This window comes from Eurosta solidaginis, chromosome 1, assembly GCF_040869045.1.
Source record: "Eurosta solidaginis isolate ZX-2024a chromosome 1, ASM4086904v1, whole genome shotgun sequence".
NCBI classification, from domain to species: Eukaryota; Metazoa; Arthropoda; class Insecta; order Diptera; family Tephritidae; genus Eurosta; species Eurosta solidaginis.
Genome location: NC_090319.1, coordinates 314,919,714 through 314,933,458, shown reverse-complemented (window position 1 = coordinate 314,933,458; position 13,745 = coordinate 314,919,714). Strand labels below are relative to the sequence as shown.

General features: G+C 36.9%; 2 protein-coding genes across 4 annotated transcripts in view; one reads left to right on the top strand and one right to left on the bottom strand.

Moving 5' to 3' along the window:
- The first annotated feature begins 327 nt into the window (after nucleotides 1–327).
- LOC137237671 (uncharacterized) lies at nucleotides 328–5,229 on the top strand. The gene has a single exon (XM_067761632.1). The coding sequence runs from the start codon at nucleotides 430–432 to the stop codon at nucleotides 1,918–1,920; it is 1,491 nt and encodes a 496-aa protein (XP_067617733.1). The 5' UTR covers nucleotides 328–429; the 3' UTR covers nucleotides 1,921–5,229.
- Nucleotides 5,167–13,745, bottom strand: part of ash2 (Set1/Ash2 histone methyltransferase complex subunit ash2) — a 26,418-nt gene continuing 17,839 nt past the window's right edge. The window contains exons 5-9 of one of the 3 annotated variants that reach the window (XM_067761629.1): nucleotides 9,246–9,632; nucleotides 8,788–9,068; nucleotides 8,467–8,724; nucleotides 5,820–5,920; nucleotides 5,167–5,739 (exon numbers count right to left, since the gene is read on the bottom strand). In XM_067761629.1, coding sequence (XP_067617730.1) covers nucleotides 5,724–5,739; nucleotides 5,820–5,920; nucleotides 8,467–8,724; nucleotides 8,788–9,068; nucleotides 9,246–9,632 — 1,043 coding nt within the window. In that variant the 3' untranslated portion in view covers nucleotides 5,167–5,723. Of the gene's footprint in view, nucleotides 5,921–8,466; nucleotides 8,725–8,787; nucleotides 9,069–9,245; nucleotides 9,633–13,745 lie in introns of all 3 variants that reach the window. The other 2 variants (XM_067761630.1, XM_067761631.1) reach the window with 2 other exon arrangements.

The window sequence follows — 13,745 nt, the reverse complement described above, 5'->3', positions numbered from 1 at the left end:
TCTTGGACCCATAGCCACGACCTTTTTCTTTTCCATTCCTCTTCGCACAAAAATGAAATAATTACAGCTTCAAAAACTGTGTCGTCCATTTTGCAAACAAAAATAAATACAAACTTTTTCCGCAATGTGTCGTTCGATTGCCGCTTATTGTGAATTGCCAAAATATGTCGCTCTGTGAGGCGCCGCTGCCGCTACGTGTCGCGCAGCGTAATGTGCGCGTACCTTTAATGCTGATAAAATTTAAGCGATGATGGCAACTCTTAATGGGTTTTATATTTTGTTTACATCCGGATGTCTGTCATTGTTTACCGTCACTTTTTGATCGTCATTTGTATTTGTTTGGTACATCGATTAATAAAAGTTTTTGTAAAGGTTTATATTAATTTTAACGTGTATACCAAAATTTAAATACTTATTTACTTTAGCAATATGTCTAACAAGAGATGTTATAATTTGAATAATACCACAAACGAATTGGAAGAACCGAATGCAATTAATAGTAACTACGATAATGACAATAATCATGAGGACAACGAAGACGATTCTGACTATCTCGAAGATGTACCATATTCATCTGCCGGCAGCATTGGTCGAAGCTCCATCGGTTCGATTCCATGGGCTGATGATGCCATAAAACAAAATCAAATGGCTTGGGAGCAAGTGGAGCGCATGTTAAGTGGTGAAGAACCTTTGCCAACAGAACCTGATTTGCGTAATGAAATTTTAGAATGGCAAGAAAAGTTTCCCCAATTATTAGGAAAGAAAATAGGTGTAGAAGCAACACAAAACAACTTCGCACAAGAAAATTATAGAACGATGAATATTACACGCACGTTTCCTGATGATTTAATATCCCATCTGAGTTTGAATAGCTCGAGTGATGATGAGCTAGGAACGCCCACTGCGAAAAAACAATTAGAGAAAAGTCCTGCACATAAACTAACAAACAAAGCTGACTCATCGAATACAACTTATGATAAACTTTCAGCTAAAATGTCTTTACTGCGAGTTACAGCATTGCCCTTACATCTCAGTCACCGTAGTAATACCTCCAGCATCAATGTAAAATTACGTCAACATTACGCAAAAGAAGAGCGTGAATACAGCGCCGCCTTGAAGTCCTTGAGTTTACAAAAAATATCAACGAACATACCTCAATCTCATAAAAGTTACCCAAACAACAAGCAACACTTATCATATTACACGCAAGCAAAAACACAACCACAACGTTATTGTATGCCGCCAATTATAAATGTATTGGAAAGTAAAAACCGTTTTCGGGACATGTCCTCGGATAAGAGCTTTGTTCAATTAACCCATATTAAATCACCACACCACACAAAATCAGCTGCCATAATACGCCAAACAGATTTTACATCACCGTTAAACGGACCTCAAAAACCACAGCGTGCTACACCAACACTTTTTATAAGCGGCGACGTTCGTAGTAAAGCTGTTCCCTTGCGTCAACATCAGGCTCTATGGCAAAAGCCATCGATTGCGACGCGCATTAATAGCAACTTTTTCAATAATCGTAATACCATTGTCTTGCCTGCATTGGATACACAGCGCATCAGTGCTCAACAACAGCGACGTGATAGTAGGACGTCAACGAGCACCGGTGAAACTAGTACTAGAACATATAGTTTATCAAATTCCAAAATTGGTTTATCACCTAGTAGTAGCGCAAATCAAAATTTACGACCACATTGTATTGCTGATCGTTTTGTTTCAAAGTGGCAACAGTTGAATACTGCAAACCATCTAACATCAACGTCCCCTGGCAACATTTCAAAGGGCCGCTCTATCTCGGCGGCAATTCGTCCTAATCCACGAGCCATTGCTGGTGACGGTTATAGTGAATTGTATGTGCCATCATATACACATCTTGGATATAATAAACATGATAGTTTTAAATAGCCATAACAGCCTTGACGGCTTGTTTAATACCCGAGCCAGAAAAACCATAGGTTCGAAAATAATAGGTATTTTCGAAGCTTCGCTCAAAAGGTAATATGAAAAGAACTTTCCTTTTTCCTTTGCTGAGTTTAGGCTTCCTAGCACCCTTGAATTTTCTCTTAAAATCGCGCTACCTCAAAACTTATTTCGAAAATGTCTTATGTCGAAGTTTGTTTCGACCATTCCATAATTTATAAAGTGCGCTAAGTTTCTCTATTCTAGTATTTGACTGAATCTAGTAAAAATGCCATATTTTCTAAAAACACCCATCTCATTATATTTTCAATACAATAGCTGCTCAAGTAAGACGGTTCAGCGTTGTAAGCTTTTTTCCAGGAAATACTAATATAAAGCGTTGTTGTTGTTTTATCGAAAAGGACTTTCTCTGGAGAACGAATTCTCCACCAAAATTATGTCCGCTTTAGTGATATTTTGCTGATGTTGTTGTAGCGATAAGGACACACCCCGAAGGCCTTGGGGAGTGTTATCGAAGTTCTTTGCCGGATGCAGATCCGGTACCAAGTTCCATAAAGGTACTAACCCGACCATCTTGGGAACGATAAGCTTTATATTGCGCTGGCAACCCCTTGACATAATATTTTGCTGATGGATGTCTTCGGTTGTTTCACTCTCAGTGACTTTGCACTGTCGAAGGTAGTCTTCGCATTTATAATGTGAACTAAACAGATGATCATGTGTTACTCAACGCTAGTACGGGCGCTTCACTTATTTAACACTGCCTGGGGAACTCTGTACTTTTAGGCGAATAAGGGACAACGTCAGTAAGCATTCCGATGTGATCCGGCATATCAGCACTTTGATTATCTTCTAAAGTCGATAAACACATTTTGCAAGTCACGGCCAATAAATTCCATTTTCAAAAACAAATAACCAATACTTGCAGAAGGGCCAAGCAAACAATTCAGGGCGACTCGTGGTGCTGGCTCAACTTCGATGTGGATATTGTAATATGGCAAATTGTTATTTATTCACACTCAACTCCGTTTAACTCGATATATCCTTTCGCTGCCCTTAGATGAATCGGATGATAATTTCCAGTGGCAGTGTTCACCAAAATAGACAAAGTACTGTTACTACAACTTCAAAGCAAAAATATATCTGTGAGGACTATTTCCACACCGAAGATCCTGGGTTCACATTCAGGGAAAAGTAACATCAAAATATTAGAAACAAGTTTTTTCAATTTGAAGAAAATGTTTTCAAGCGGGGTCGCGCCTCGGCAGTGTTTGGCAAGCACTCCGAGCGTATTTCTGCCACGAAAAGCTCTCAGTGAAAACACATCTGCCCTGCAGATGCAGTTAGGAGTCGGCATAAAACAAGTAGGTCCTGTCCCTTCTAATTCCTGCCGAAAGATCATGTTTACCAGTTTCACTAAAGGTAGAATTCCATAACTCATTCTCTGGCGTTGTAGATTTTTACCTTATACAGTTATGTGAAAAATAATAGGAACGGAGCTGCAGCAAAACTTCATTTTAGTAGATTCCAAATATGCCGAGCAAATTGTTTTAACAGAAACAAATACCGCTTAAAAAATCAAAATTATTTTAACACATTTAAAAGCAAATCATTCCGTCTTCAACAAAGTCAGTGAACGGTTGTGCAATTTAATACGGACAGTGTATCATTTCATAGCCTCGACGTAAATATTTATACTTAAACGTGTATTTTTTAATAGATATGGTTAGAATAATGCTTGCAGATTGATATTAATGTCTACTACAATTTGGAATTTTTCGTAATTAGTAGATATGGGAAAGGGCAAGCATTGCGATCCGAAAACGCGAGAAAACATGGTGAAACAGGGGAAATCGTACAAAAAAGTGACAGATTTACTTAATATTTCAAAAACAATGGTGAAAGACGCAGTTGAGTGGATTCCCTGGGGTGAAATGCGTGGCAGAAAACAAAAATCACACCGATTAGAAAAAAGAAGAATCCTTTTATTTCATCCAAACAGATTAAAAGTGAGTTAAATATTGATGCCGCATCGTCAACTATTCGCAAAACTCTTATTAAAGAAACTGTGAAGTCCCAACGTGCAACAAAGACTTATCTTTGCGGAGGAACATGTGTTTTGGTCTGAAGAAAAGTGGCGTAACATTCTTTGGTCTGACGAAACAAAAATAAATTTGTTTAACTCAGACCGAGGTATTCATCGTGTAAGAAGGCCGCCAAACGCAGCATAAAATCCTAAATATACCACAAAGACCATAAAACAAGGTGATGGAAACATTACGGTCTGGGGAGCAATTTCATACAGTGGTGTGGGACCACTCCACCGCATACAGGGCACTATGAAAGCAACCAAATATGTTGCAACTCTTCAAGAATGCATGCTACCGTACGCCGATGATAATATGCCACTGAGGTGGATATATCAGCAGGACAATGATTCAAAACACACCGCAAAGCGACAAAAGAGTAGTTCAGAATCAACAATATCAGTGTTATGGAGTGGCCACCACATTCCCCAGATCTAAAATTTGTACAACACCGTTAAAGCATTAATAAGAGGAAAGTATCCAAGTAACAATGATGGGCTTTTGGAAGTTATTAAGGATTCATGGAATGCAATTCCGGTTTCCGTCTGCCAAAAATTAGTTGATTCCATGCCGAAACGACGCCGGTCAGTTATAAACAACAGTGGCTTTTCAACACAGTATTAAACTAAGTATAAACTAATTTTTAAACAACTGAATACAAATTGTTTTATTTTTTTGGCCTCATATCGTTACTTTTTACCCCAAACAAGAAGTGTCCTTATTTTTTTCACAAGTTAAAATTGCAAGCTGCATTAAAAATTAAAATAATAAGCATCAGGTTGCCAAATCTGGATGAAACTATACAAAAACCTGTTTTCCAATTTATTCGCAATAAATTAGCTGAGTTAACACACTTTGAATTGTTCACCTTTTTGAATCTGCATCAGAATCATAAGGAGCATTATACTGTCCTTATTATATTTCACATAACTGTATATAAAAAATTCACTTACAAAGCCGAAAAATGTGATCTTAACTATAACAAACCACCTCAATACAATTGTACAACTGTTAAAGTTCATTAATTTTGCTTTGTTATAAATGTTTTCAGATTGTAATTTTTACGACGATGCTCTACACAACTAAGTATCTATGTATGCATTTGACTTGTATGAGGATTTGACGACGTGTTCGATCATTAACATGTTTTTGCATTTTCATCCTTTTATTATAATTTAAGAATACAATTTAAAAAAATATTAATAAACATACTATGTACAAATTGAGTTTGTAACGGTTAAAAATGAACTTCGCAGTGATCGTGGAGTAAACGACGACATTGCTAAATCTTCATACATTTTAGTCATTGTAGTCAGTTTAAAAGTGCCTTTAATGTATCCATATTCAACTTAGTACACACACATATTTAAAAACAAAAAAGGACTGTTGAAATAAATGTTGACAACAGTAATCGAACTGTTACAAGAATAACAAAAAAATTGTGGTTTTATTTTTTACTTAATAAGTTGACAATCTCAATTTTTTCAAATATTATTTTACAATATATTTTGAAATTATTTTTTTTTTTTTGTAATTTCTCGCGATCGGACCTCCGTTCATTTGCACTACCTTCTCGAAACATGCAAAATGCCTTAACAAAAAAACTTTAGAAAGGCCACATATTTTACATTCAGTCTAGCTTGAATCCTTCAAATATCGTCACTGCCGTCGTTCTCACCATGAACACCAACGAAGCTTTTGTTATTTTAATTTACTGCTACATTAGATAAAGAATTGTATAATTATAATATTTCTGCACATACACACTGGGTCAAAAGCAAACATTTAAATTCTTACAAATTAAAATTATCCAAACGAAGTCTTCCATCATTTTCAGTCAAGTACAATAAATCGGAGAGGCACTGTTCGCTAATTAGCTCTTCCACACGGTCGCACATCTAGGGAGATAAAAAAGAGTTAATGTATGATTATGTAATGAGATCTTGAGAAAAAAGAATCGGAGCATTCGTGGTTGCTAGGACACAGATATAAAGATAAACTAGGAAGGAATTTGTCTATTAGTGAACCAGCGATAAGGTCGGCAACAATTAATTGAGAAGTAAAATTCGCTCTCAACGAATATTAAATACGTCCAGTATTAAATAATTAATAAATTTTCCAGAATCTGTTTGCAATAATTAATTTTTGGTGGCTGTCTTGCTGAGGTAATGGTTAGAACCATTTTGGATCGTAAGTTCAATAAATTTTGTGTTTCGTATAGTTCGAAGTAGAATATAAAATTTACACCGGCACAGACAACAAAAAAGTGGTCTGTATTCGAAACTAAATTCCGTTCGCTCCACAAATTTCGAGTGTTTTACTGAAAACCAGTTTTGGTTTTCCAGAGCGAGTTCAAGTTAACTAGAGTAAAACATTGGCACCTTTGGCCCTTATGCGTGTTTATGTAAATAGCCAAAGTGGCCTAGGTTAACAGAGATCAACTTAAACACGCACTCAAAAACCGCCCCTAAGGCCTGGTTTTTCCGTACAAGTTGAACTCAGTTTGTCAGTTAAACTACGCTTAAATTTATTCTGCAGCTTCGAATATACGCAACATGCATTTGGGCTTGAGTACCATTAGAGCTCTTGTTGATAACTAGGCATACTTCTAAAATCTCAAGAGTTGTTTCGAAACACTGGCTCAACTCGAGAATCATAGCGTACTCAGCCAAAGAGGGAATTTTTAATAAAGCAGAAAATGCTATTACTTAAGTTTTATTTTTAACAAATTACGCTTCATTACTGCTATCAACCAGGTGTTTATTTCTCACAGTAAAAAGCTGCTGGTTTTGGTGGTGCCAACATAGAAAATTTTTCCCAACACCACCTCAACTCGATACCCAATGTAGGATATCAACTGGAGAAATGTGTTGGATATTCATTTCAGAACTGTATATTTCTCAAAATCTCGCAAAGGTTGGATAATAATTTGATAATAATAATAACGTCGGAGATCAACTCTAAAACTATAAATTTTACAAAATTTCTCAAATGCTGAATAGTTATTGAAGAATGAAGTTGAACTCGAGGACTATCTGGTTAAAGAATAATTGAATAATGTTGTTGAATATCACCTCCGGAACCAGATATATATTTCGCTGGAGAAATGTTTTTTCCATGTTTGTTGGGTAAACAAAATCCAGCTGTTGCTGTATCTACAAAGTATCTAGATAATAAAATAATAAATATGAGCCAAATCGGACCACAAATACGAGATTTGTGAATATCACGATCCTTCCGCCACCTGGCGGCGATTTTTTTTTTCATAGGTCGCTTTCTATTCTTGTATGTATTATGTGTTCCAAATATGAGCCAAATCGGACCACAAATACGATTTTTGTGAATATCTCGATCCTTGCGCCACCTAGCGGCGAATTTTTCATAAGTCGCTTTCTAGCATGTATTACGTGTTCCAAATATGAGCCAAATCGGACCACAAATACGATTTTTGTGAATATCTCGATCCCTGCGCCACCTAGCGGCGATTTTTTCATAGGTCGCCTTCTATTCTTGCATGTATTATGTGTTCCAAATATGAGCGAAATCGGACCACAAATACGATTTTTGTGAATATCTCGATCCTTGCGCCACCTAGCGGCGATTTTTTATTATTATTGCATTGTCATCGGGTTCTGAACTATATTCCAAGTTTCAAGCTTGTAGCTTATCGGGAAGTTAAAGCCCCGACACATAAGCACTTTTTCATATAGATGAGTTTAACACAAGCTTATGCATTTTGAGTAGATTGCACGTATTTTTATGGAGAACGGCAGAATGAGCGACTCTGTCGCCATCTGATAATGAAAAGTAGCCATCTCCCAAATTTTGTTACAAGCAAAGCATAAGAAGAAGAATGTGACATTTGTTTTGGTTAAGGGTGTTGACACACTTTGCAAGAGAAATTATTTTTCCCACTGGTTGGTAAATTTTCTAACATTTTTCGCAAGTAAAAACTACAATATAACAATCGAATACGACACAAACTATGTTAGCAAGTATTTTTCTTGTACAGTGAGAATGTTTATAAGAGTGCTTCGCGAAATTTTGTATGTGAATGGGCAAGGCGAAATAAACTTCAATTGCCAAGTCTGAAGTTCTATCATATTTACAAACGCAACATCTTGGTTGATTGTGGCGATGTTATTGGAGCTTGTGTTAAGCGCATCTTTATGAAAAATGTCATTGTGTCACGGCCTTTACTTAAATTTCAATTACAAAAAAAGTGCTGTCCAACCAGTCTGTCCAGTCAACCTAAATAAAACCGTTTAAAAAAAGTTATTTCGTGACGCTTTTATGAATCGATTTATGCTAAATAATTAATGTAAATTTTTTTTGAGTTTCGGCTCTTCTAGGGTCCAATATTTTCAATATAGTAACTAGGAGTGGGTAAACGAAATTGTTTACCCTCATCACCTCATCTGTACGAATTTCTATCACATCTTACCCCTTTCGCTTTATATTCGTTTAGGACTTCCGGATGCTTAAAAATAGGCCCAAAATTTACACTAACTGTAGCACTCTTGTGTATTGATATCGTTGGATAGTACGAACCACCATATATATCTGTAAAGGCTATACCCTGCGACTTGCCATTTTTGAAATATTCAATTTTACTTCCTGGCTGTATTTGTAGACCCTTTAAGGTTTCCTGCACCTTATCCTTATCTTCATAGTACAAATGAGATTTGAATTTTACAAGTGGCTGCAAATAACAAAAAAAAAACTTATTAAGAAAATTAATTTCTCGTAGTTAATTGTAATTTACTCTATCTTTAAAGGTATTTGGTAGGTAATTGGTATCTCCCTCCTCGGGCAAATCGATAAGAAATCCCAGCACATCACCTTCACCATAAGCGTCGCTATAGTGTTTACCATGACTCTCATGAAATCTGGTGCCTTTACGTGAACGCCATGAATAGCCGAATTTATCATAACCAAGCGGAGCTTGCAGATTACCATATTCTTGTCCCCAACCTAAGCGTGTGGCTGTACCCTCGGGCATATCGTCAACACTCGCTTCGAAATACCAACGTCCACGATTGACAGCTGAAATGGAAGGACAATTATAGTGAAATTTATGTATTAAAATGGGTTTGTTAACAACGTATTCAGCGTAGGCAGTTTTGAAAAATTAAATTTTGTTTTTCACCCTGAGGATTGCCTTTTCAACCCAATGAGTTTAAAATGGCGGAAATAGGCATATGTCTGTCGTTTTTTACTTACAATGTGTGGCGCGTACCATGCAATAACCCTTCTCTCCGGTCACACTCAAACGATCTTCGGAAACTTTCAATTGTGGTGCACGATCATGTAATGCCAATAATACACAATTTGGCACTAACGTTCTGTATAACCAACCTGGTATTGGTTTGCCAGCCCAATCCGAACTTTCGTCAAACTCTTGACGGAAGGGAGCATGGGGATCAGGCTCAGCAAGGATATATCGATATCCATCTTTATTGAAAGGATGTTCCAATGGATAGCCATGAGCTGGAAGTTTTACATTTGCAGTGATATCTGAACTAGGACGACCTTTCTTGCCGGTAGGTCCTGCATCATTACCGGGGATCTTTCGTTTATTTTGACGATTTGTCTTCGTCAAAGAGGAAGCTGTGTAGAAGTTAAAAGTTAAAGTTTTATAAATACATTCGTATATGTGTGTACTACGGTGGGTCAAATTTATTGTTGAAAAGCCACATCCAGTTTCTGAATCTATGGGTCATTCTGAGCAATATTGTCCATGGACCATAGGCCTTTGAAATGAATTTCGAGCCTCCCTTATTTTGTTAGAAAATTGTATATCCCCATCCGAATAGCGGCTCTCACAAATAAAATACATGAAAATAAATGTCAAATTCGGTTTCGGATTGGGATATAAAATTTTCTAACAAAATTAGGGAGGCTCGAAATTGATTTCAGACCTATGGTCCCTTGGACCATGGACTCAGTATAGATTCAGAAACTGGATGTGCACTTGAAGTTTTTTCCCCACTTTTGTCCCATACAATTTGATCCGCCCTAGTGTGTACATTATTATTTATTACTAGTTAGAAGCTTAGTAAATAAAATTTAAAAATAGTTTGGCATATTAATTTTTTACAATAATCGTATCGAATGTTGGAAGACCACAGCGGCCGTTTATGGTCGGTTAATGAAGTTGAATTTTAATTATTTACATCACCGCTTTGGTCGCTTCAAAGCGAAGAAAGCGGAAAGACATTTTATTGTTATCTTCTTCTTCTTGTAGCGATAAAGACGCTCCCGGAAATTTTAGATAGTATTATCGATTTTAATGGTATTTTCCTGATATAGATCAAGTACGTTCCGGTAACAAGCACTATTAAGGTTCTAGAGCGACCAAATATGGAACGTTTTAGTATAACCACGTTGAGCGGTCTAAGTTTTTCATCGAGTTTAAACTTGCATAAACAAGGGCCCATAAAAATAAGCAGGCCATAGTCTCATTTCAATCGCTTATATGCGTTCGCGTATTCTATACGCGCCTACGTTTCGATATTTCGCCCACATGCGGCCCCCACTCCATTGGAAGAATCAGGTGGAAAACGATTTAAACTCCCTTGGTGTGACCAATTGGCGCCGGTTGGCGGAACAAAGGAGCGACTGGCGCGCCTTGTTGGACGGCCATAACCGTTTAGACGGTTAAGCACCAATTAAGTAACTAAGCATTATACTTACGACTACGACAATGAATATGGCTACGAATGTGACTTTGGTATATTACGCTTTCACAAGATAACGTAAGCAAAAATTGATGTGTCTTTAGTAAATTTAATACACGAACTTATCTGAACCCACTTTTTCGATATCGGCAATGCATTAACAAATACTGATAAAGTGGTGAAACTAGTAGGGGAATAACTTATCGCAAAATTTACATTCAGTACAATTTTGGAAAATGGACGCAACACCGCCCACATTTAGTGGAACAAATTCAAAAGTTTTTCAAGCCGAAAATCAAAAGACGTTGATATCATTTTGAAATTTGGCAGAAGTATGGTATTTTAGTATTATATATGGTGTGATGGTAGCGTGCTCCGCCTACCACACCGAATGCTCTGGGTTCACACCCCGGGCAAAGCAACATCAAAATTTTAGAAATAAGGTTTTTCAATTAGAAGAAAATTATTCTAAGCGGGGTCGCCCCTCGGCAGAGTTTGGCAAGCACTCCGAGTGTATTTCTGCCATGAAAAGCTCTCAGTGAAAACTCATCTACCTCGCAGATGCCGTTCGCAGTCGGCATAAAACAAGTAGGTACCGTCCGGCCAATTTATAGGAAAAATTAGAAAGGAGCACGACGCAAATTGGAAGAGAAGCTCGGCCTAAAATCTCTTCGGAGGTTATCGCGCCTTACATTTATTTTTTTTTATATAGATCTGAGAAAAATCGATAGAGGACCACCTAACCACATCCAAAATATAGTATTTATTATTATTATTATTATTATTATTCATTTATTTATTTAGAAAATATAAATAAAATAAACATTTACGCCAATCGGCATTAAACAACATAATTGTTAAAAAAAAAAGAAAGAAAGACAAATGTACAAATGTGAAAATTGACTTATACTGTTTTCACACAGACGGCTTATTGAATAATAAAGGCAATTTTCTACATTAAGACGCTTATTGAGCTCAATCTTCCCTACAAAATTCGAATCTATTATTATTTCATTAGTAGCTAATCGAATGACTAATGAAGTCAAAAGCACAATGCAACTCTGTTGGCAGCTTTTCGCTTCCGTTTCCGCTTCTTAGTTTTCAAAGCAAATGTCATTGTCTGCATGGCGGAACGATACAAGGTGGCCGCATCGAACAGCTGATTATAACCTTTTTTATTTGATTTGATACATAAACTACCGGCGCAGTTCGATTTTGACATTTGTCCATCGAATTTATAAGTACATGGAATTTTTTTGTTTGTAGGTATGTCACCATGCTCCCACCTTGTATCGTTCCGCCATGATTGTCTGTCTCATCCTTCATACTAATCGAGCAGTTACTTCTGTGTGAAAGCAAAAAATTTACGATTTCATTAGCAAGTGAAATGAGATCATTAAGTTTCTGTGTGAAAACAGTATTAAATAGTTACAATCATGATGAAATTAATATTCAGGTGTTCTCATCCCGTTGACGTTTTCACTTATTCTGACAAGTTCGGCATGCATAATTTAGAGGGTTGTCTATCATACATAAACTGCCTTTGAATTCTACTACGAGCTGTCGAAAGAGTGAGGTTATGTTGTTGACATCACCTTTATTATTTTGTCATGGTTACAATGAAATTTTGAAACTTCTTTTAATTTTAGCAGAGAATGTCGATAAAGTCCCACTGAAAAAGTCGACGTCGCCTCCATTGCGATTAACAGTGTTTGCTATTCTATTCCTTGGTCCGTTACACACATACGATCTTGTTGAGTTTACAGTGTGTAATAGTCTTCTTGTTCTTAGATCTGGGTTGTTGCAAATCAGACCAAATTGCTCTAGTTAATATTTCAGGACCATCGATGTGTCCATTGATCACTTTTTAGAAAAATATTGAGTCTGCAGCTTGCCTGCGGTTTTCTAACTTCGTGATATTATACTGTTTATAAACTTATTCAATGCTTAGGCTAAGGTATTTTCTTTGCAAAACTTATGCGACGTGCTTGCAAAGTTTGTACTGGATTTTTTCCACTTTGTTAGCGAGAACATTGGTGTTCGGCGACCAAATTGTTGAGCAATACTCCAATATTGGTCTAACCAGTGCTGTGTAAAGTCTCGAAATTGTTCTGGCGTCGCAGAAGTCGTCACTAGATCTAGAGATGAAGCCAAGTATTCTGTATGCTTGCGAAGTGATTTTGTCTACATGATCGGGAAAATTTTATTTGTTATCAATGGTGATACCCAGGTCTTTTATTGATGTAACTGATGTCAGTAACTATTTCACCCTGCGAATAGTACTGAATAGGGTGCTGAGAACGTGATCGTGAAAAAGACATGGCGGCACATTTCTTAATATTTAAATTGAGTTTATTCTCCACGCACGAGCAATTCAGTTTATCAACATCGTTTTGCAGAATGGAGACATCGTTGTTGCTCTTGATTGATCTGTATAGTTTTAAATCATCTGCATATAATAAATATTCTGAAGTAAGATTATCACCAATATCGTTAATAAAGATGTTGAAAAGGATCAGGCCAAGATGAGAACACTGTGGAACGATAGAGGCTACTTCGTATTCTTGGTATACATGACCGTTGACACGCACCGTTAGAAACCTTTCCGATAGATAAGTTCGTATCCAGTCCAAGGCTTTGTCTTTTACGCAATAGCGTTTCAGTTTCTTCATAAGAGTTTCGTGATCCACCATGTCGAACGCTTTACTAAAGGCGTTATAGATAGCATGTACATCAAATCCTTGGTTCATAGCGTTTATGATGTGGTTTGTGTATAGAAAAAGATTCGTTGTAGTTGATCTACCGCCGAAGAAACCGTGTTGTCGAGTTGAAATTATGTTTTTGAAGCTAAAAGTTAATTGCGGAAGAACAATTTTCCCGAATATTTTTGCGATCGACGATGGAATATAGATGGGTCTGTAGTGACTTACATCTGACCTCGAACCTGATTTATGTATTGGGGTGATGTACGACGATTTCATAGCTGAGAGAAACATACCCGTCTAAAACGAGTGATCGAAGATAGCAGTTATTCGTTCAGCGA